This window comes from Malurus melanocephalus, unplaced genomic scaffold (genome assembly GCF_030028575.1).
Source record: "Malurus melanocephalus ecotype Western Australia unplaced genomic scaffold, MMel_1.1 scaffold_4, whole genome shotgun sequence".
Lineage (NCBI taxonomy): Eukaryota > Metazoa > Chordata > Aves > Passeriformes > Maluridae > Malurus > Malurus melanocephalus.
The window spans coordinates 4,890,934-4,915,248 of NW_026623236.1; the positions used below are offsets into that span (position 1 = coordinate 4,890,934).

Below are 24,315 nucleotides of genomic sequence, written 5' to 3' on the forward strand. Positions count from 1 at the left end.
TCCGTTTGCCCGCAGCCGGGGCCGGGCAAGCTCCCTCCTGCCTCCGTCCTACGGCTGTCCCCGCCCGGGGAGAACTACAGCGCCCGTCGGTCCCTGCGCGCCGCCCACACATTCCCGCCTCTGCCGCTATCGCCTGCCTCCTGCCAGCCGGGAGCCGGACCCGGCTCGCCCGAGAGGGGCTGCGCTCGCTGGGCAGGGCAGGGCAGGGGAGGGCAGGCAGGGGAGGGCAGGGGGTGCTGCGGGCCCTGCGGGTGCTGCGGGTGCTGTGGGCGCTGAGGGCGCTGCGGGCGCTGCGGGCGGTGGCCGCCCTCGGGGGCGGTGGCGGGGTGGAGCCGGGCGGCCCCGGCCCCGTCCCGTGCGGGGGAGCGGCTCCTCGTAGCCTCGCTGCCCCGTCCCCACCGCTCCTGTCGCCGCGGCTCATGAGGTGAAGATGGTGATCCGCGTCTTCGTCGCCTCCTCCTCGGGCTCGGTGGCGGTGAGTGGGGGCGAGCGGCGGGGAGGAGGGAGAGGAGCGGGGCCGCGGCGGGCAGGGCTCAGCCTGCGGGGCCGGGGACTGCGCGGGGCTGGCGGCTGTCCCCCCCGCCCTCGGCTCCCAGCCTTGTCCCCGCACTCCTGCACGGACCCCGGAGTCCATCCGTCTGTGGGCTGCCCTGCGACGCGGGGCTGAATTTGCCGCGGTTGCGTGTGCGATGGGGGCGGAAAAGACAACTCTCCTCCGCAAGGCTGCCGAAGCTTAACTAGTTCGTAAATTGCCTTTGGCAAACCAAGCGCCCCGAAATTTTTGTGGGGACAAAACTTGGGTGTGTTTGGGTCTTAGAGGTCATTAAGCGGGGCTAGACTTCCCCTCCTGGGAAGCGATCGGCGCCGCGGCGCAGGGGAGACCGTCCCGAGGGGAGCCGAGCCCGGGCAGGTGCGGTGCCTCCGTGCCTGCCACCCACGGCAAGGGACAGATAAAAACAAGGAGAGCCTAGGGACAGGCTTCAGGCCGCCTGCACCTCTCTGCATTAAGAAATACTCTGGAATTGGTACAGCTTCTCTCAAACTCGCTTTGAAGGGCATCATTGCGTTCTCTGTTTAATTCAAGCTCGTACATCATTCTCTTGTTGAATTAATTATGCGTGTGAYCTATGAATTTCCATATTTTCTCATAAAGTGACAGCTATCTGTTAAGGAAATCTGTGCATAAGCATCCTACTGAATTCATTCTTTAGTAAGAAACATCACTTAGATATAATTGATATTCTTTATGCTTCAGCAGTGAGGATAGCAGCATTTTTTGTGTTGTGGAAGTATGTGCCACTTTGCTGTCTGAAGGTTTATTGTGTATTCAGTTCCTTCARCCTTTTATTGTGTAGATCTAGTTTTCAGTTCAGTGGCGTGATGACAGGTATGTGTTCTGATATGTTTTGGCATGATGTGTTCAAAATGCTTAGTGGYTACATTACAGCTAATAAAAACTAATTATCCATTTCAGTAGCCAACTGAGTAAACAGCATCTTCAGAACTCTGTAATCCATGTCCATCAAGTACCCACAAGAGAAACATCCTCTTCCCTGCATGGGCAGTTTGTTCATGCTGTGGTAGTGTAGCATTGCTAGTTTTACTTTCTGCTTYGTGTCTCATGGGCTGAACAATATACATAGTTTTGTATATTGTTTTTGTTCTAGGGGTTGAAAAGGGCCACATAATTCACTCACCCACATCTCCAGTCTGCAAGCAGATTATTGATATGAATTTCTGATTCTKCTGCCTCCTTACCCTGTCTGCTTGCAAGGTTCATATCCATTTAGCAGAGCAATATAACCCTCATAACTGTCCATTAACCCAGCAAACCAAATCAGAATTTGAGAAGCAATTTAAATTGCACATCAGTTCTCTTGCTCACTCTTGTTCTGGGTTGGACAACAAGAATGAACGGAATATGGGTAACAGTTTGCATGCTGGTRATAGTCAACTTTCTTCATCTAGACWGCAGCACATCTGACAGCAGCCTAACCAGAGAGGAACAGATGATTTAGTGATTGAAGATACTGTTAGAAAGGGCCAGAGATGTGCCATCTCTTTTCTGTCAGTTTTTTTTTTTTTTTTTAATCTGTGTTATCACAGGATTTAAGAACTTTAATTATGGGTTAGGTTCCTGCTGTTCTCGGTGTTGCATCATGGAGGCTTTTTTTCTGTGGGCTTTGCAGGGGGTGTCCTTAGATCTGGGCTAAGAGATGGAGGAAAATGACAAAGAAAAAACTATTATTAGCTGGTTATGTGGGAATCTGTGTCTGGAGAAGAAGGTGGTTACTGTATTTCATGTCTCTAAACAGTTTTAAKGGAAGTTTTAAACTTATTATTCTCTTTCTAGAACTAAACATTAGTAAAAGGAAACAAAAGTGTTTGAGTCACACAATTGTCATCTCCTCCAGCCTTCAATAGTACATCAGCTGTTTTTTGGGATTCCATGCAATTCATGAGATGGGATTATTTCCCTGTTGAGAAAAATGAGTATGCCTTATAGGTCCTAATGTGTCTTCTGCTAAAAATGGTGTCAGAATCCATGGTTTCATTTCTACCTGTAGGTCAATTTGARTCAAATTGTAGGCTAGTTGCTTGTAACAGTGGGTATTTTTCAGATTAGTATCTGACATGTTGTAATTGACCAAAAACTTCTATATGCAATATTGACTGACAAAAAAAAGCAGTGTCATKGTGACATTATTAGTTTTCCCAATCTCTCTAGACATACTTAGTTGAATTACTCTATTATACAATGGAAAGTCGGTGTAGTCTCTAGAATATACTTTTGTTTTGGCAAATATGATGAGCTAAACTCTTTGTTAGGACTCCTTTTGAAATCTTCAGAATGCCCAGGTCAAATGATAGGCATTTGGCTGAAGCATTGCTGAGAAATACACCAATTTTATGCTCAGAAAATGCTTTAGCTTGAATAAATATAACTTTCTCTGGAAGCTGCTGAAGTAGTTATTGATCTCRATACTTGGTGTAATTTATTAGGTGCTAAAGAAGGTAAAGATATATAGTTGTCACGCATAATTCTAAGAGTCTTGTGCATAARACATGTTGAGGGTCATTCCAAAGAATGAGAAAAGGAAGTAATTGAAGCAAATGAGAAGGAGCCAAGAACAATATGAATTTTCCCTTAATTTGGTTTTGGAGTTCTCCCTGGACCATCTTCCAAACATCTGAAAGTTCTTAGACCTCTGAGAAGTTAATGGTAGTAACTGCTTTTTGTTTGTTCAATAAAACTTGTGACTATAAATGCTTTGTGAGCTTAAAATAACTCACAGATCTCAAAATTTAGTTGTTGCTTGAGTGGCAACATTGATCTTCAGTGTTGAGGAAAGCTGGACTGTGGGTTTAGCCTGTAGGGACGCTGTAGAAAAGTTTCTCAGACTTTCTAGTGGGAAGGGAGGAGAGCGGTACTGTGCGTGAGTGCGTTTCTAAATCACCTCCTGTCGTTTCAAGCATGCATTAGGCAGATTCAATTGAATCACAGTGCGAAGCCTCTGAATAGGCAGGCAGGCATGTTTCTACAAGCCTTACTGTCTCCTGYTCTTTCTGACCTGAATTTCTGCTTGTATTGGTAAGCTGTGTCTCAAATTCCACACACTTCTTTGTAGGGCTTGGGAGGCTTTGCTACTCCTCCCTGATAAGGACAATCAGTGTTCTTTTGTGCCTAAGAGAATGGTTACTTTAAAAGTAGCCTTTACTTTTCTCCCTCAGCAGTGCTTCACTGTTTTCAGGGAATAGTTTATGCCCAYGTTTTTTACCAAATCATTCCAAATTGACTGTAATTTTCTCTGTTTTACTTTCTCTAGTCTATCAATAAAAATTTATATTTGTGCTAGTGTACTACGTACAGACTCATAATTAAATGGTTTTCAGTGTTTTAAAGCAGCTCTACCTTTGCCAGAAAGCTGGTAGTATAACCTAAGTTACTCTAAGGCTGGACTTCCTACAGTTGTCTAGAAATGCCAAAACAGAGAAGATTTCAATCTTGCAGTTAGGGGACTCGTGATCAGGTAAGGGAAATATCATTGAAGAGCTATGAAATAATGGAGAMACTTCAAACAACTGCTTGTACTGTCTCCTTTGTACTGTACTGTCTTGTACAGTCTCCTTTGTGGTATTAATTTATTGAAGCTTCATCTATTGAGCTCAACAGATAATGCAAGGGGAGTTAGTGAAATAATACAGAAGGTAGAATCTACTCTGACTAGTGAGAAATGTGAAACACCTTCCCATTGAAATTTTTATAAGTTCACAAGATGAGAAAAACAYGTCACCTACATGAATTCCTTTTAGTGCACAAAGATAAGTGCTGCTTAGCCACATTCTTCAGGAGAACATGTTGGGACGATAGGAGGGTTTGGGAAGGAACAGCAACAACCTGAAAAKAATAGACTTTTTTACATGACCAAAGCTTGGACTTTGACTCTTGCGACTGAAGAGGATTATGGATTTTTTACTAGGGAGCTTGATAAGATAGGTGCAGTTGCAGTTAAATTGTTTCTATAGCAAATATTGGTTTTATGAGACTAAAGCTTTGCTTTTGATTAAGCGTATTATGGAGGTGAAATGAATTGGATTTTTTGTTTCCTGGAATGACTTGAAATCACATTATAAAACATTGGAATGTCAGRATAATTATAGTCATGTTTGTTTGGTTCACGTGTTGTTGGGTAATGTAATGAAGACAAATACAGTGCTAGCATTCTTAAGGCTAAGCTGGTTTCTGATCAATGATGAATTTTAACTCCACCCTTGTTTGTAAAAAGTCACCGGAACTCAACATTTCTCATAGCACTTCTCAGAAAGATTGTGCTTCTTACTGGAGGTGTGGAATAAGTTAACTTAGAATATGTCACTTCTAGAATACCCACCATCTTAACTTTTTTTTTGCCTCTATGCACCCCAAAAGTACAGCAGGCGAAACAGAAAGTGATTTGGTTGAGCAATACAAGTGCCTTTTGAGAAAACGGCATTAATTATGGTGGTCATTTGGAGGGATTTACAACTTGTTGCATGTGATTTACGAGAGTTCAACTGCGTATAATATAAAATAATAAGCTTTGCAAATTATAAATATTATCATGATTTTTAAATATTTGTAAAATCAGATCAGAGCAGCAGATAAGTTAGCTTTTCAGAAATGAGACAATAATCTTTACTGTTAGAAGTAATCCTGCAATATTTACATGGGACATATCAGTATTTTAAATGCTTAACCACAGGATTGTCTAACATGTCAGCATGTTGAGGATACAGTTGTTGAATTGGATCATCAAATCCTAARTTATGAATGCCACATGACATCATACTGGGTCACTTCACTTGTTCAAGGTGGTGGTGCTTTTGGTTATGCACCTACAAAGCACTGCTGTAACTACAGCAGTGATACTGGAAGAAAAAATTTGGATCCTTGCTCAGTAACTGGACACATCATGTGTATCCACGATCTTGGACGTTAGCAATTACATTAATGCATAGGAGAGATCTGGGGACTTTCTGGATCTATTCCCTTTGATGAACAATATTAGTTCCTTCATCCTTCCTCAAGTTTCTTATTATCAGGTCAGGTGGCTCATTCATCTCTGCTGGCTCCTGTCCTTCCTGTTTGACAGGGATGTGGCAGGGTGAGAGCCTCACCCATGACTATGAATTCTGTGAGGCAGGGAGGTCAGTGCTGAAAGCTTTAGCTGGTTTTCACCCTAAGGACTTACTGCAGATCTAGGTTTCAGGTCTGCATTCCAAATAAGTCTAAACTCTAGTTACATTCTCCTGCCTTGTGATGGAAAGAACCTTGAGCCTCTGAACCTTAAGTTCAGATCACTTAAGGAATGTTCAGTAGGGAGCTGTGTGTGTGAACCCTAGTCACAAGGATGCAGGTTAAAGTTGTGTATGGAATTTAGTAGCTAATTGTTGCACCATTCTTGTATGCTCTAGTGATTTTCAAATATTTACATTTCTTCTTGGCAGGTAGAGTATGTCAGAAATAATGCTATTTTAAAGAATGTGCTTTGGACTACACAGTGTCATGTGCAGTAGGATGGTTACTGACCTTTGATTACAATTAACTGTAATRAAACTTCAAAGGAGGTATTGTTCTGACTGGGGTTATGAAAACTTTTCCCCTTTATTTTTCTATAGTGTACAGCAGTATCAATGTGCAAGTCCCCAAATGGGCACACTTCACTGATGGCGACCTATTCTCCTTAATCTTCCACCCATAAAAAAAGCCTTTTTCCTAACTCTGGTCATAGTGCCAGTGATTACTGGATGTTGCATGTAACTGAATTTGATTGTAATAAATGAAAAAGAATACTGAAGTAATAACTGACTTGTATGCAATTTATGAGTACAAATTACTTAGGAATGTTCAGAAATTTGGAGTTGTGGAAAAATAGCATTTAAGGAAGTTCTTCATTGTATAAAATCAGTATCACTTTTTTGYTTATCAATTCTAGTGCAACTTGGAGAGAATTGTCACTGAGCTGTTAACCCAGAGTGTATCTCTGTACTAGCAAGTACACTAAGTGCAACAGCTTCCTCATCTGCAGCCTCAAGTGTTGGCCCCCTCAGGAAATCTGTCCAAAAGGAAATACTGCAATCTTTGTTTTCCTTACAGTGTGGAAGCTTGCTAAAAAAAAGTAATGAACACAAAAATGCAGTCTCCATGAAATCTATTCCTAGTTCTATTGTATCCAAAAAAAACCATGATCATGTTCCTAAATGTCAGTGTTTTTTAACATCCTAATTTTTAAAGAAGTTTTACMGAAGATAGTTAACATTTTTCAAGTCTCTTAAGTTGGCAAAGTTTCTTCTTGGCAAGGTGAGGGGGAATGTGGAGGTGGTGCTAGTATTTCTTACCTGTGACTATCAATGAAAATAGTCTGCAGATAACTGACAGAGCTCAGAAGAGCTTCTGAATTCCTCAGTAGCCAAGAGATTGTTTCCATAATCTTCTCTCCTGGGGTTGCTGTGTTGTTGAGTTGGCACCAGTTGGATGGGCAGATGGAATCAATTCAGAAACCTAAGCCACTGTTGCCTGTCATTTCTGAAAACATCAGATTTTAGTGTGGCTCATGACTCAAAGTTGTTGTTGACTGGGCAGAATCAGTGAYTGAGATACAAATATTGTACAGGCAATTCATTTAGCATATTTTGTCTTATAGCAAGAGAACATGGATACAAAACTTCCTTTCTTGTCTTATGTGGGCTGTAGACATCCATYTGTGAATTATTTTGGGGTGAAATCTTTTAATTCTTCAGTTCAAAGCTGTGTCAGTCCTTCCATTCAGGTGTGCYACTTTACTGTAAGTTATTTATCACCATTCTGAAGGGCCTGAGTCTAAAGCATGTGGGTATCYTCCTTTTGTGGTTGTAAGAGCTATAGTGATGAGAAACCTTCTGAAAACAAGTTATTTCTATCTCATTAGTGAGGAAGAGAAAATCAATTTGATTTTATATTAGTAAACAAGCTTATTTAGTCTAAATTTAATATTGTACTTTGCTATAATTGAATTTGGTACAGAGAAAAGGGAGTAATGGTCTTGCTAGCTGATTTCTGAAGAGAAGCTCTTAGGAGATGCAGGTTGTTCAGGGAGTCGTGAATTATCAGTGACAGCATGCCCTTCTGTTGCTACCCATCTCCCTTGGGTAGGACAGACCTTGTCCTCACAGTTAAGAGTTCCAGGATYTGATATTGTTGGTTTTGCTGTTCTATCCCTGGGTAACTAATCCCCATCATTCCTACTAAAACAACATGGGAAACACAAGATGTTTGTCATTTTACTGCAAGGAATAAACTTGCGGAAGTTAATGGCTGGGAGTGACCTTTGTATATGTTGCAACTTGCATTTTGTTTGAATATGCATATGTAGATATGTACTTCTGCATACACACATATATATGGAGATATACAAATATCCATATATATATGTTCATGTATATATACTCGAATCTTGGAATCACTGATAAATGCTGATTATCCCTCAGTAAAAATAAACTACTGAGTTTAGCATTTTGAGAAGTGAAAAAGAGTCTTGCTGCCTTTAAGATGCTCAAGATACGCTAGCACCTGCTGGGACTATGTAAAAAATGCCTGCTCCTTTACTGTAACTGTGGATATCTGTCTTCAGAGTAAGMTAGAGTGGTGAAATTGTGATACTTGCTCACCTATCTCTATTATCTCATGGTATTTCATGTATATGGCCAGTACTTAAAAGCTTTATTTATGTAACTTATTTCACATAAGGAGCTGTTTGCAAAATATCAGAATAGTTATACCAACATAAGATACCGACCAATTTAATGGTGCTGGCTAATGGGGACACRCAGTGGAATAAATAGCTCCCTTCCTACCTAGGAAAAAGGTAACATTGGTGTAAATAGTGTTACAAAGATTTTTATCTGGCACTGACAAGGATGGCAGGGACAATTGAAGACCTTAGTGCTGACAACTTCAAAGTTGTTCTTCTGCGTGTTGCAGAGCTCCAAGGACAGAACACCTTGCTGTATTCTGACCTCCTCCATCACAGCCATGAGCATTTGCCTTCCTGCCTTCACTCACCCACCTGGGTGCGTGATACATTGGCCCATGAAACTGAACATCTGCAGCACCAGGCCATGTCTAGTTGTGGCACTGTCACTGGGGTAATGATAACTCATGGTGCAGCTTCTGCTTGTGACAAAGCCCTGCACAGACAGTTTCTGGCTTTCTGAATGTCCCATTTTGTGGGATTGCTCTGTTGCAAACTCGGCCAGCAGGGTTACCCTCAGAGCTTTTGACTGTAAGAGGAGACCTGAAACTCCGTATTAAATGCAAATCAAAACATGATTGTGGATGTTCCCTTCACRCATGCTAACATGTTTTCCCATTGGGTTTTGGATTTTCATGCCMTTATAAAAAAGCAGAACATTGTTCACCTTCATATGTTGGGAGATAGGGCCTGTTGTGATTCTTTTCACCAATCCAGGTAGCACAGGTCCTCTGAATTCCCTTGATTGGGTCCCACATGAAGCAACAGAAAGTGACTCATAAAAAATTCAAAACGAATCAGATTTTAACAGTAGAAATTCTATTAAAACTTTCACGAGTTTGTTTTGTTTCCTGGCATTCTCATATGCCACGGAGGATGATATTGGGCATTATCAGTGCTATTAAAACTTTTATGAGTGATTATTTGAAACAATGTAATAGTAAAATTGCAAATCAATTAAAGACTGTTTTCTTAATCTGGGTTTTTTTTTCAGAGAAAATAATTATTTTTGTGTGTCTTCATTTGAAAAGAAGCTTCCTTTGATCTGATGAACAATAGAGCATCAGCAACTGAAACCTGTCATTAAATTGCTGCAGGGTTAGTGAAATTATCATCCCTGGCCAATCTAAAGAAAYGGAATTCAAGTATGCATTAAACCTTTGATCTGGATCTGCATCTCCTAAGGTCAGACAGTCTTTCTGAARCATCTCTAATTGAGTGATCTGATAGGTTTGTGTAGAAACAGAGACAGGAGTGGCATTTGAAGGATGTAGATAGCATCACATTCTTCAGTAGGAACCAGTTAGGAAGCTAAAATTAGTCAGATACAAAACTGGTCTTTGATCAAAGAAGACAGCTGCTATGAATGCCCTGATGTGCAAGCAGTCCCTTCCTGCTCAGTCAAACTGGCTTGCCTGCAGCRAGGTCTGTTTTCTAGTAAAGGTTCCCAGCATCAGGCCCCAGGGAAATCTGAAAGTCTGTGGGTTTATGCAGCGTGGTATTCAGCAGTACCTTTGCTTATTTGGAGGTGACTCTTGTTGACCTTAAAGGAGATGTGTCTGCAGTTTGTCTGCAGTTTGGGCTGTGTTTGGGGTACCAAGATACCAAGAAACGGGTCTGCAGAAGTGGAAAAGAGCATTTAGATACAGAGCTGGAAAAACACACATGCTACACAGATTTAGTTGTATTTGTTGAAAGAGAAATAATGTTGACATTTATTAATAAGGTTAGAAACCTTGTTCTGCTCAGTTAAGTCAAAGATAATTTTGTTACTGATCTGAATAACAGTGGTGGCAGTCAGCCCTGGTTTAGAAAATCTATCCTCCTAGCCTTACTGCAACATGATAGCATGTTGCAGTAATATAGTCCAGTTTTAGCTGAAATATGACATTTTTCTAGAGCCACAAGTGCATTTTTCTGTTGCAGTTTCATACATTGCTGAGAAAATCTGTAAATATCTGTAAAAACTTAGCACAATGAATTTTGAATGACTTGCACTGCTGTTACTGCTGTTATTTTAAAGTGCATTGTCAGGGTTGTGTGCATCGGTAGTTGGCAGAATGACACATCTGTGCTGTGTGGATAGTAACTGTCAGRAGAAAACAGAAAAAGCATTGACAAYTTTATTTCACAAACTTGTGTTTRAAATTTTTGGGAGCACATTGGAATCRTAGTATCTCCTCTCCTTTARGATGGGAAAACAAGTAAATACAAGCAGAGTTATTCTTAAGGATAGGCTAGATATTTTTCCCAAATGTTCAAGCAGCTTTATCATTCCTCCAAAYTCATGGAGGAGGATTAGTACCTGTGTGGGAGAAATATGGCTGTGACCTTGTGTTTATGTGGGAACAGGATTCTCCATTAACCCCAGCATACCCCTGCTGGGCTAGGCAGTGCTGCAGTCTYTGAGCTTGCCTTAAATGTGCCTTAAACCCTGTGCCCTGCTGTTAGGAAACTGCTGCATGTGGCATCTTGTGGATCCACATTCTGCMTCTACCAGCTCTTGTTTTGGGCGTAGCTGGAGCTGAACTGGGTGTAACACTGTGTTGGGGCTATGGGACCTGAGTGACAAAATTGGGAGGGTGCAGCTCATGGCTATGGCAGGAGATGGCCAGAATGACTTGTATCTTGAGCTGACAGAACTAAAACCTCATGCAGATGAAACAAGGCTAATTACTTATGTCTCAAGTACTTCTAGGTGTTTTTATCCATTCTGATATATAAATAATACTATGCCACTGGATTTTGATGCTTAAAGCAAATGAGAAGGAAGAAACATGACCTACTTTTTTTAGTGCTGAAAGTTTTCTTTTATATCTCATTTGCTCTAAATACAGAAAATACAGCTGGGAATGCTTTATTGATTGTGACAAAACAATTTGACTGATAAATACAAAGAACTAGTTCAAACACTTTCTGTGTYCTGCTGACTCACCTCATCACAAAAAAAAGTCAATTCTGTGTTTTCATCTTAAAAGTTCAGGTGATAAACACGTTCTATAACAGGAAATATGTGTGAATCTCCRTTAGGGGGATTTTTTGTTTCTAAACTTTAATTTTTCTTTGTAGAATTTARAGTAGAATGGAATATTTCAGTTGGAAGGAACTTACAAAGATCATCTAATCCAACTACTTGACCACATCAGGGCTCACCAGAAGTTAAYTAAAGCATGTTATTAATGGCATTGTCCAAAGATGTGTTAAACAATGACAWATTAGGAAGCTTGTTCCAGTGTTTGACTGAACCTCCCCTGACACAGGTAATACACATCCCATCACTGGATACCAGGAAGAATATCAGCACCTTCCTTTCCACTTCCCCTCCTCAGGAAGCTGTAGAGAGTCACARAGTCACCCCTCAGCCTCCCTTTCTCCAGACTAGACAAGCCCAGAGCCCTCAGGCTACAAGACATTCCTTCCAGCCCCACCACCAGCTTTGTTGCCTTCCTCTGGATGCATTCAAGGACCTTCACATTTTTTCTGAAACTGTGGGGCCCAGAACTGCTCACAGTACTAAAGGTGGGGCACCACCAAGACAGAATGCAGTGGGACATCACCCCTCTGGAATGGCTGGTGATGCTATGCTTGATGCATCCCAGGATGTGGGTTGCCCTCTTGGCTGCCAGGGTGCRTTGCTGACTCATATGAGTATTAGAGCATTTGCTTACTTTCCAAAACCTGCTTATAAAGCTGCTCTCTTTGGTGCTATTTCAGTGAMCTTTAATCAATTACCAAATATTTAATGTTTTAAGAAAATAAAGAAACAAAATGGATTAATCATATTTTACTTCCCTTCACAAAATCATAATTCTACCAAGCAAGCTGACGCGCACAACAAAGTGACGCCTCTAAATCCCTGCAGATTTTTAGCTGTAGCAGTTTTGAACTCCCATTTGCAAGCCACCAAACTATTCCCCACTCTGCTTAGTCTGCAGAACTGTGGGACTGGAAGATCAACTTTCTGTTCATCTCTGCAGGACTGAGTTTCCAATATTCAGACTTTACTGTTCTCATCCATCTTGCTGAACTGGAACTTTGATGGGGAAGCAAAGGATATTATTCAGAAACAAATGACTTGGAGAAATCAAAAGAAATAAACATAATACAGCATGGAGATCAGATAACAACTTGCTTTAGTTATGAGGTACTGAAAAGCAGTTGAATTAATAATGGTTGCAGTTATCATACTTGTATTTATGTGTATGTATTTTGAAAAGGAAGATAGATGTTGCTTGTTGAAAGGGTTTCTTTCATAATGTGAAATACTTGCTATAAATATGCTGCTCTGACAAAAGGGAGTAGTATGAGGAGGAGTTAAATGTAGGATGCTGAACAGGAGATTTAAATTATTCTCTGGCATCTTTGAGAGTTTTATGCTGGAAAAATGCCTGAAAATAGCACTTTCTTTTTAACCAMCTCTCTTGAACTACTGAAACATATGGTAAATTGCAAACAAAACCATTTATCTATTGAAATAAGTTAGCAGCCAGCTAAGGTTTGAATTGTTAGCCTTTTGAAGCGATAGTCTAGTCCTGCAGAATGGTTCCATTAGGAGAAGTTTCTGATATGCTTTACAAATCCCTGAGATCTTCCAAGCTGCTCAAGGTTTCTCTGGTCTCTTGTGCTAGCCACTAAGATCCTCAACTTTATTTAAAAGAAACAGAAAAAGTCCTAACACGTTATTCTAATAATTTTGACTTTTTGGCTCACTGTTGACTGAGACATTCTTAAAATCAGATCAAGTTATCAGCAAGGTCWGGTAATCTGCCCTCTGTTTTAGCTGGAGGTGAAGAATCATTGAAGAACCAGCACAYGCTCTCTTAGAGTCCTCACAAGAAAATGCCTATGACTAGGAAAGAGCCTGTATTTGTTGCAAAAATACCATTTCAAGCATTCATTTTGTCAAATAGAAACGTTTTCAGGGTAGTGTAGTTCCACAGAACAGAGCTCTTCCTGTAAGTTATAATCTAAACTGGCAGCAGGCTTTGCAAGCTGCCTGGGCTTTGCTGCTAGAACAACCAGCTTTGCATCCTGACCTTTAATCTGGCAGTCACCCGCTGCTTGCCAGGCTGGGCAGGGAATCTTCTGGCTATGTTMCTCAGTCTGCATGGAGTCCTTTGGCTCTTAGTATGTCTCACTAATTTGAAGCTGCCTGTGTGCTCAGTAAGACTTCCAAGTTCTGGTTCAATTCCTCTTGCAAAGTCTTCAGGTTTCATTTTATTTTAGTAATTTTTTATTTCCACAGAAATGCTGTATTTTTCAGTTTCATATTGATGCAACAGAATCAGAACTCACGCCATTAATTGGAAGGTAGATCCAGCATTAGTGTTCTTCTTTTAATGAGGAAGCAATGAGCCAAAAAATTGGGTTTCGTAGCATCTGTTTTCCTGCAGTCCATCAGAGACTCATGTGTAAGTGGATTTTAAACATTGTAAGAACATATTGTTCCTACTGCAAGAAGAAAATTRTAGAATCACTTACTTCATTTGTGTACAGCAGTGGCAAGTCTTGTTTCCCAAAATACAGAAGAATTCAAAAGAAGTAGACTCAGGCATAACTTCAGAGGCTTTTTCAGCTGCACACATCTCAAAGGCACCCTGYGTGGCAGTCTCTAGGGGATTTTTCTGTAGAACATTCTCTTGTTCCTTTCTTGGTCTTTCTCCTTTTTCTGTTTCTTCCATTTTTGTCTCTCTGTTTTTCTTTATGTTTACTGAAACAATACCTATTAAACCCCTCAGCAAACCGCCATCATCTCTTTTTTTTTAGCGGTGATAGTTGTATTTATATTTGCTAAAGACTTCTTTGTGTTTTGGAATGTTACTCTGTTATGATTTCAGACAAACTGCCTTAAATAAGAAACCTTTYCCTTCACCTTGTAATAGACAGACACGCAGAAACAGATTTAAATGCATTTGTCATAGTGCAACATCTGGCTAGGAAAATATGAGGCTAGCACTCACTGGGCATCAAGCAGTTTAGCTGTCTCTGTAGCTTTACAGAAAATGTTTTCCCTTGCTGACCGCTTGTGATTAAGAATCTGTTAAAAACCAAACTTGTCTCAATTTTTAATTGCATTTCTTAAATACTGGGTTCTTTCCAAAGTTGCCATACATACATTACACAGAGGCAAAGATATACAGASTCCTTGGCTAAGCAGTATCTCAGCAGTTCCCAGACACCTGCAGACTGATTTTGGATAAARCTGAACAGATTGCCCTCCCAGTTCAAGAGGGTGTTTCATATTGTGCGTCCTTAATTACGTCTCTGTGTGCAAGCGGAAGGTTGCTGCTAGCAGGAGACCAGGGCAGTGCTGGCTGCATGTGGCCACTGTTAACAGACTGTTCTGTTTCTTTTCAGGTTGAAAAGTTCTGTRGTCAGTTTTTAGGATATTGAACCATTTTTTTTTTGCAGATGAAGCATTCAGATGCTTTTAGCTATTTGGAGGCCTGTTATGAGAAGACAGTATTTTCCTTCTGTTAGATGCAATGCAGTATTTGCTATGGTGAAGAGACACTTTACTTCTGGAAATARTTATGCAATGCTGATTTTTGTTTATTTTTATTTTTATTTTAAAATTTTCCTTACATTAACCTTCTCTTCATCACAGCTTCTCATCCTTTTTTCCTATGTACATAGCTGAGTTGTATTTTCCTGTGCCAAGAACAATGAATTAATCATATGAACCTTTGTAAAGTTCTGTCACAGAGCTGCCATCTTGCTACAATAAAAATTGCTTGGGGTCAGTTGTGCTCTCCTTTTCTAAGTCAGGCAAAGAAAAGAGAAATTTGGCAGAAAGTCTCTGTCACTACAGGTCTCAAATGTAAATGCGGAATTGCATGTCAACCTTGGGAATGCTTGGGATTGTTTTTTTATTGCTTCTTTATGAGAGCAGRCATATAGTGGAAACATAGGAATAGATTACCACTGTTTAAAATTCTATTCATTTAATGTGTTTAGGGYTTGTATGTGTTTGTTAGAGCATAGTATCTCCTTATTATCTGGGAGTATGTGTTAAGCCTCATCTGTGTGAGAAGTGAGGATTAGTAATCCTCTGCAGTAGCTATACTACATCTGAATTTCACACTGCAACAGTCCCTTTGGTTATGTTTGCAYGACTTGTGAAGGCAGGGGATCACATACAATATTTTCATTTGTGGGAGTGAGTTGAGCTTGTGTTTATGCAACACAAATGCTGCTTATGCAGTTCATATTTCAAATACCTGTAGCTGGTCATGCYTCAGCCACTGCTGAGCCATTTTCTTAGGATGTAGTTTTGTTACTGATATCAACTGATGAGATTGTGGTGCTGACATTATTGATGCTCCTTCCCTTGTTCCCCTGGTTCCTGCATTATGCTTGTGTGAGGAAAGCTGCAGGAGATACTTGGCAGGAGGGAGGAACATTGTGTCATCTCAGTGACAGCCAGCAGTGAGATCTGCTGAGTTGTATCATCAAACTGCACCATAAAGGTGCCCCTGCCAAATGCAATACATTCAGTTKTTGGCTGAGTCAGTGGGTGGTAACGTGGCTGATGCAGTTCTGGAGTGAAGGCAGGTGTATGGAAAGAGTAACTAAATTGAAAAAGRTAAAAGAAAATGAGCAGGGCAGTCTCCATCTTCAGAGGCACAGGTGTGTCAGGTTTCACTTGTTGTGAAACAAGTATCTGAGATGAACTTCGACATGCATTCTGGTTTTGTTTTTGAAATGTCAGACTTCTGAAATGTGCTTGTAGTCTGACAAGGCAGCTTAGAAGATAACCTTATAAGGCTTTGTTCTCACTCAGCACATGGGRTCTGAGTAGTTTTGGGGTGGGATTTTGTGTTAGAAAAATGGCTGTTTGTTCTTGGGATTTGTCTGGAATGAGTGGTTCAAGCTAGGCTTTCAGTTCCTTCAATGCCAAGATGAAGAGGCTGTAAAAGTCAGTGCTACACATCTCAGTCACCAGACAATGCACAGACTGGTACCTGCTGTCATTCCTTCCATTTGCAGGCAGGAGGACAGAATGCCTTATCTCCAGAAGATGAGGGATAAAGTCTTTAGCAGAAGACCAGTCTTCCTCATCCACCTAGTGAGCACTGGACACTCAGCAGCATTCCTCCTGTTGACACTGTGAAGAAATTTGAAACTGAGAATGTGTCTGCTTTGTCCCATTTATATTTACTGGGCTATTGAAAAAAAGCRGAGTTCTCTTTAATCATGGCACAGCTCTTATTGATATTACTACTTGAGTCATCTTGCATATAGTAGAGTAGAAGTAATATTATTTTATCCTATCTGAGTTAGATAAATCCTGGACTACTAAGATTTTTGCAGGGTATTGAATATCTTGGTTGAAATAGTATGGAATGATGAAATGCAGCTGACATTTAGTAATGAAGAGACCACATGCTATGCTCCTCTGGTTCAGCAGCTGTCAGTAGGCAAGCCTTTCTAGGACAAGAGAACTTCTGAAAACAGGTTCAAGAAGCATAGAGAGGGGAAAAACTCAGGAAACTGACCCTTGTTGGAAGTGATGAGAAGATTCCAGGGAACTTTGGATAGAGGATGTAATTTTCTGAATTTCTGCTCCAACCTGGACATGATTTATGATGGTAGCATCTTCATTTTCTCATTCTGCTACTAAATGAGCAATAGGATTTCTCTTGCTACTGGAGATCACTATTCAGCTTAGTTGGGAGATTTGTTTTTTCTCCATGTTAGTTGTGTGGGAAACAGAAATCTTCAAACAGTTTTTAGCCTGACCAAAGACATGCAAAGTGAAGGGGCTGAAGTGAGGTGGATTCTGAACAGAAGCAAGCAAATATTTCAAGTAAAGACAGTYAATTAATTAGGGGAACAATTTGCAAAGACGAGCAGTCACTCTGTTATTGWCGGTTCAGGAATAGAGCTTAGAGGSAAAAAAGTCCAAAGAAACCCTTCACTCCTAAGAGGAATTAATTCAGGGATGCTGAAGGTCAAAACAGATAATCTCAGKGGTCCCACCTGAACAGAACTGAGTATGTCTTTGAAATATTTTTCCAGAGCAGTCTGGAAGTGTATCCTCCTGTTACCTGTTGCAAATCAGTATAAAGAAATGAAAACTAGGACAGAAAGAATACTTTAGCTACAGTAGGCTTTCTTTATAAATCAGGTTACTGWTTAAGTGATTAGCTCATTTTAGCAGTTTTATATATCACAATGGACATCCTATTTTTGCTGCTTTTTAATCCTAATAAAGATACCAGCTCTGAATACMAGGATAAAATTGAGATGCCTCTGGGGATTTTTTTCCTGTCTTAGTTTTGTGAATAGAAATATAGATTAACAATAAAACCAAACCCAGAGAAATTATGTTCAGAAAAGAATTATCTTGCTAAAAATATGGGAGGCAAACATTGGAYTATAATAGCAGACCATTAACTCTATCAGAGTTTTCTCACTGCACTTAAAGATAGATTAGAATCATATTACATAAAGAYTTTCCTCTGAAACTTAACAGTGGAGATATGTTTTGAAGGTGTATTTTCCAGTGTCTTCTGGTGTGCTGAAAGGTATTAAACCAAAAATATTTTGATGCTGAAGCAGTCTGTCCTGTAAGACTACAAATGCTTTCTCAAAGTGGTATATGAATAGCCACAAACCAACCTTTTCTGAACATAGTACTTCTGGCAATAGGAATGATTTTTTTCAGGTTCCTTTCAGTCGCATCAGACTCGATACCTTGATAGCAGCAAGATACAAGATTAAGATTTTCAAAGAGTATGATCCACCTCCATGTTTTTATCAAAKGAGCATATGTTTTTGTCCACTGGGCTCTTGGCAGGACAGGCTAGTGAGGAAGTGAGAACTGACGCTGCTCCTTGTGCCGTGTTCCCTTGTTCTGTGTTTCCTGTGGCCGAATGCTGAGAGCTTTTAGGGCTCCGAGTAAGCACAGATGCGAGTTGCAGGCAGGATTGTGAGGCTGACGCACTTCTGCGGCACAGATCCAGTTGTAGACAGAGACAAAGGTCCTGTGGTTTTCTTGGGGAATAATCAGCTGGCTTCTGTTGTGGCAGATGCTCTGAGCATCCATCTTAAACAACAAGGCATAATTTAATAGGATTTTAAATGCAACTAATGCTCTTGTTTCAGTTTATAGGCCTGAATCAAATCAATTGGGGGAGGAAAAAATGCTACTTTTTTGTTTGAAATTTTCAGGCTATTTTGTTTAAATGTATGCAGCTGTAGATCCACAGCTGATAACTCATACAGATGTCATGTGGAGAATTGTAAGGCTTATGGCTAAAAAAAATATCAAGACAACCCCAATTTACTTCACTTCAACATCTTAATTAGTTTTATAAAAATAAAATGAAGCATTAGGAAATTTGTGTTTGTGGGAGAATTCTCATGGTGTGAACTGTAAAATAACAGGGTTCTGACTAAATCTAAGTTGCTCAGTGTACAGGCTKCTGGGAGACAGCAGATGAAAATGGGTCCATGTGGATACATCTCTACTGGTGCATGTCCATGCCCTGAGAATGGAGCGCTCTGGTACTCTGAACTGTTTGAAGAATGGTTGCTGGCACAGAGAGCTTTGGCCATGGTTAACTTGTCTCACAAACAGCTCATGGCCATGATTTAGATGTTAAAGCATGGCAGGGATCATTCCCGTATAAAGTTTACAGGCAGCCTCTCTGAGAGGCTACAGGTTTMATAGCTTTGCCAGAGGATGTCAATTGGCCTTGGGGCCAGAGGGCTGGCCCAGCCACTCTGGAGTTTGGTCATTGCTCTGACCAATGGAGAAAGGATTTCATGTTAGTTTTAGCAGCACTTTAMTATAAGGAAATTACCTCTTCCCAATATAATTTTAGACATCTGTGAGGAGCCATTTTAATCTTGATTTGTCTCAACAATGTTTGTTAGAGGCATGTGTGGGAGGGAGAGTGGCTTGCAGGATGCAGCCCGGAGATGGAGGAAGCCTTGTCTCTGGGGGGACTTCACCTGGCAACACCTCCCATGGGACAGGCAGTCAGCAGAGAGGCTCCCCAGTCAGATGGTGGAAGGTCTACACCAATGCACTGCAGGGGAAGGTTGGACTGGCCCAATGGTCTCCTGGTCAGCAGGCGGACTTTGGGAGGGGGCAGGGGTTAAAAGCTAACTGCATCATGAGCTTTGGGGCTTGCTCGCTGATACGTTCATTCCTTGCCCTGGCCCCAGCCTGCTTTTTGCCCTAATTTCGTTCCTGACCATCTATTTCTGAAGAGCTCCTCGCAGTTCCCCAGACTGGAACTGGAACAGGTGGCAGCAGTGGGATGGCTTGAAAGAAACATTGTATCTGAACCATTTAGACTGTGTTTTGGGGAGAGGTTTCATTTGGGCACTAAAGAAAAAAAGATGTGACTCTCCCTGAAACTTGGTGCCCACAACAGACCTAAGATGTGTCCTCTCAGGAAGTGTTCTATCTCTCGGGCAATTTGGTACTCGTTACAAGTGTGGCCCTTTCTGAGATGCATTTTGCCACCTTATCTGTAACTGCTCTGGTAATTTAAGCTGGGCCCTCTCTGACAGGGTTTTCCTTGGGGCAGTTTGAGACTTTTTAGGGTGAAGTGGCTTTTCTGAAAAGCACTTTGCCCCCTGCTGYCCATTTCCCCCACAACAGCTCTGGGGATATTGCGATAGTTGACAGCCAGCCYGAGATTTCCTGTGAGAGTTGGAGGGGTGAGGGGCAGTTTTCTCTCTCTTCCAGTGGAGGATTGGGTTCCGGGAGGTGCCCACTGTGATCGCCCTCTTGAGAGATGCAGTTGCTGCTTAGTTTTTTGTCCATTTTTTCCTCCCTRTTTCYYTYSSGCACYGKGACTGGAGCTTACTGGCTTGCTTTCCCTGCTTCTTGGGAGCCCAGAGCTATTGCCTGCTGCGCGGAGACCCGGGAACACACCGTTTCCCACCAGGGGGCCACACTATGTATTTGTAGTTTCTAATCATGGCTGCCTTTTTATTTCAAGGAAATAAGGATTCCATCAGTATTGCCTCCAAAATTAAATATTTTTATGATGCATTTAGGTATCTAGACTGGGTTGTGTGACAGAAACAACTAGCACGTGGATTTTGAAAATCAGAGGATTTTCAAATARTATCTAGGTCATATGATACCCACAGGCATGATTCACCCACCTGGGCTTTAAGCCAGCCAGTAGCTGCATGGGTATGACACTCCAGGAATACTGTAAAATTATTAAAGCTGGATTGTTTTTTCAAATAACACTGTGATGATAGCTGTAAAAAATACTGCACGTAATTTATAGTTCCTTTCTGAACATATTAAGTTCATTAGATTGATGCAAAAAGTACAGTACAGACTGAAACGAATTCAGAGCAGACTTAGCTGAATGAGTCCAGGTGACTTTCCTTGGCCTGACAGACTTTCATTTCAAAGGCTGCTCTCTTGATATAAAGTCCTATTTGAGGCAGAAGTTGTCTTTTCGTGAGTGTATCTGCTTGAAGCCCAGCTAGCTCTTAAGGGCTGATCTTARTATCATAGAATCAYARAATTGTTAAGATTGGCAAAAACCTCTAAGATCAYTGAGTCCAACCAATCTTAGCTACAATGAGCTAAAACCTGCCTCTGTTAGGCTTTTGTATAAAGATGATAATCTCTTTGAGGGGCAGAAACCCCATATTTAATACAAACCTCATGCTTTTTTTTTTTTTTTTTTCTTTTTTGCAGTGAAGATAATTTTCAAGAAATGACATCATGCTTACTTTTAGTAATGTGTATTATGGAAACAGACACTCTTAGCTAAATATTCAACAAGTCTTGCTCAGAAAACTCTTGAGCTGCATTTCAAAAAATGTRTAGGTGTCTAGGAAAACAAAAATGTGTAGCTGCGGTGGGTTTTTTTCAGAGGTACTGGCATGTTTATCTCAATGAACMCTTTTAGGAGTAAATTATTCTGGGACTTGCCAGGTTGTTTACATTGCATTTTTAGGTGCCTGTATAGTTTAAAAATGTAGCCCCTAATGACTYTGAAAATCAGCTGCCTCTTTTAACTTCTACTTCTGAAGAGACCCTTACCGACTGCTTTTTAAAAACATCTTTAGATAGTAAAGGCTGAAATTATCACAGCTGAATAAAACAGATGGCCTTGTAGAACTGAGATGAAGAAATATAAGCTTTGCCAACATGTAAAGAAACAGTAGTGCTTAACTTACATGAACTTAAAACTGAAAAAAGTATTTCTTCCTTTGTCTTTCTGAGATTGTGACTTCCCATCCTATGAAAGTGGGATGAGAGGGAGGAATGTTCTCAGATTTGTAAACATGTCTGTGGTATAAAGGACTTGCTCTAACTATTTTTTTTTTTTAATTTTCCTTCTTTCATCTAGATAAAGAAGAGGCAACAAGATGTGGTGAGGTTTCTGGAAGCCAATCGYATAGAGTTTGAAGAAGTGGATATCACCATGTCAGAGGAGAAGAGACAATGGATGTATAAAAATATTCCTGAGGATAGGCAGCCTGCACAAGGCAATCCACTGCCACCACAGATATTCAGTGATGATCGGTACTGTGGAGTAAGTAGCTGTTACRGTTCCCAGTGGACAATGTATTGACACACTCAGCTGGGCATTAAAAATGGGACTTGCTGTTGAGCTTTCTCTAGTAGAATCTGAATTAATGGGGCGATAGGATCAGGTAATGACCATACAGAGAAAATTCAGGTTGTTCTTCTGTAAATTCTAGGGCTGTCAAGGGGATTCCTTTCAGGAATGTATAAATTGGTAATGTCACATGCTTCATGTACAACCTGGTGATGGTGAAGTGCCTTGTGAGACCACTGTARGCTGGGGATTTGTGATATTCTTGCTGCTAGAGTCTAGTCCATGCACAAAAATTCAGAAGGAAGTCTTTGCACAGTAAATGAGAACACTGGCTAGATTGAGTTTTATTGTTATTGTAATTAAGCTCCTCTGCTGYTGTCAGAGTGTAAATTTTGTTTATGCTCAGAGCATCTTTATGCAATYGGAGTGTTTAGGATAAGTCAGCACTGTTTGCTGTAAATCTGACAGCAGGTTGATGGGCAGGCTGTTTTTTTTGGTGTAAGCTTCTCCATCCACCAGTGCAAGCTGAAACAGTAGCCTTGATATGTACATCCAAACTGGTGCTTAGTCCCTGCCAGATTCAACATTGCTSTTCAGATCTGATGAGTGCCTGTTGACTGCAGTGCAATTGTTAGCTTAATGCAGGAAGCACATAAAAAGTGATTTAGGATCCTCTGCAACAAACAGATTGGCTATGATGCAGCAGCTAACTGGCTTCTTGAAGGGACATATTTAACATCCTTCCCATGTGCTTTGTATTGGCCTTACTTGTTTACCTCAGCAGTATAACTCTTATCTTCTTACATCCAGGTAAGGTAAGTCAATCAAAGAAATGTATCTGGGACGTGGAGGGGATTTTGGCCCTCACTTATGGATAAGCCCCTCACTTACAAATAACAACCTTTACATTGTTCTGTGTGATTTTAGTTTTCCTGGGAAATACAACATTTTAAGCTGTTGTTTCTTACCCATTCAAAATGCATTTATAGTGTTTTAACCTAGTCTTAGAAATTGCTGCTTGGAATTAGCAAGGCAGAAGATGTCATGCAACATGTGAGATGATCTCATTAATCTGTCTACTAAGCTGCTAGCCATTTTGGTTGAGCAGAGTTAATCCTATTACTAGACTTCAATGTCTGCATGAACATCTTTAAAGAGCAAACATGCTTTGAAAGAAACTATATTTTCTAGGATGAAGGAGAAAGTGTGTGCAGGATCTCAATCATTCCCGAATTAACCTGCTGCATTAATGACGTTCTTAGATACTTAGAGTGGAGGCAAAACATTATACAGAAGGAAAAGGAGGTCAGTGCTGGAAAGGGGAGTAGAATATTGCAATTAGATAAAGTGACCAAACCTTGCACATCTTGTTTCTCTTTGTCATTTCCACAGTAAGTGATTTTATGTGTTTATCTTGACATAAATAACTAAAGCATAAACCCTATTAAGTAACTTAAATTGAAAAAATAGTGAGTTTTCTGTTAGTTGAGTTAGGGAAATTAGTAGCTTATAATTTCTGATTTTTGTCCAGGCAATTTTTAATTCAGTTTTCTCTGTTTAAAAACTGTTTTTCTGCATTCTGCAGTCTTATCAGGAGACTTTCTGTGTACTTATTCTGGCTTATGCATTGTTKCTGGCAATTCACACTTCTTTACGATACAAACTAATCAGGTCCATTGATTTTCCTCTAAAGGTGTTAGGGTTAGACAATGTAAAGCAAAATWGAAACACTTTTAATTTTTGTCATCTTATTGCAATAGAAGTTCACAAGCCTGTGATGTCCATGACTCAATGTTATGTTCATAGCTATACTGTTTTTTCTGTGTTAATATTAGCATTAATAGTTTTGGAATCTTTTTTCTCCCAATTTTCTCCCTGGTAGAAAACCTCAGCAATGCACATAAGGGGTTTGTCTCAGACTAGATTTTCCTGGCTAGGACACCACCATTTGAAGTAATCACTTTTCAGGATGTAACTGCAGGTTAGAGGAAGTTTGTCTTTAATGGTTTCAGTAAGTATCCAAAATGGGTTTGTGTCAACCATTTGAACATCTGACAGCTGATATAAGAGGGAAGAAAGGTACAAAAASATGATCAATGTTTACTGATTCACAGAGTGTCTTGTACCACAGGGGGAGGGATTGTTCTGGTACCAAGAGACAAACTCCATATTTTGAAGTGTGAGCAAGACCTTGTGGTTTTCCTGAGTTGATGTCATTGCAGATACAATCATTAATCATTAATCTGTCTTCTCCTYTTCTCAGTCCTCTGAGATGCACTCCTCATTTTTCAGTAACAAGTCATGCTAAGAGATTTTGAAATAAAGTACTTGGCAAGAACAATTTTTATTTCCTGCGAACAAGATAAGAGCTGCAAGCACACAAGAACACAAATAATTTTACTGATAATCAAGTGCTATGTTACAGCACCAACAATATGATAATTTGCATATTTTTATGACTTCACAGTCTATTGTTTCATCTTAGTGAA

At 40.4% G+C, this 24,315-nt stretch overlaps 1 protein-coding gene across 2 annotated transcripts in view; it reads left to right on the forward strand.

Annotated features, from left to right (window-relative positions):
• Positions 1 to 289: 289 nt before the first annotated feature.
• The window catches only part of SH3BGRL2 (SH3 domain binding glutamate rich protein like 2), a 39,285-nt gene continuing 15,259 nt past the window's right edge, over positions 290 to 24,315 (forward strand). The window contains exons 1-2 of one of the 2 annotated variants that reach the window (XM_057369404.1): positions 290 to 475; positions 21,614 to 21,799. In XM_057369404.1, coding sequence (XP_057225387.1) covers positions 431 to 475; positions 21,614 to 21,799 — 231 coding nt within the window. In that variant the 5' untranslated portion in view covers positions 290 to 430. The remainder of the gene's footprint in view (positions 476 to 21,613; positions 21,800 to 24,315) is intronic. The other variant, XM_057369413.1, reaches the window with a different exon arrangement.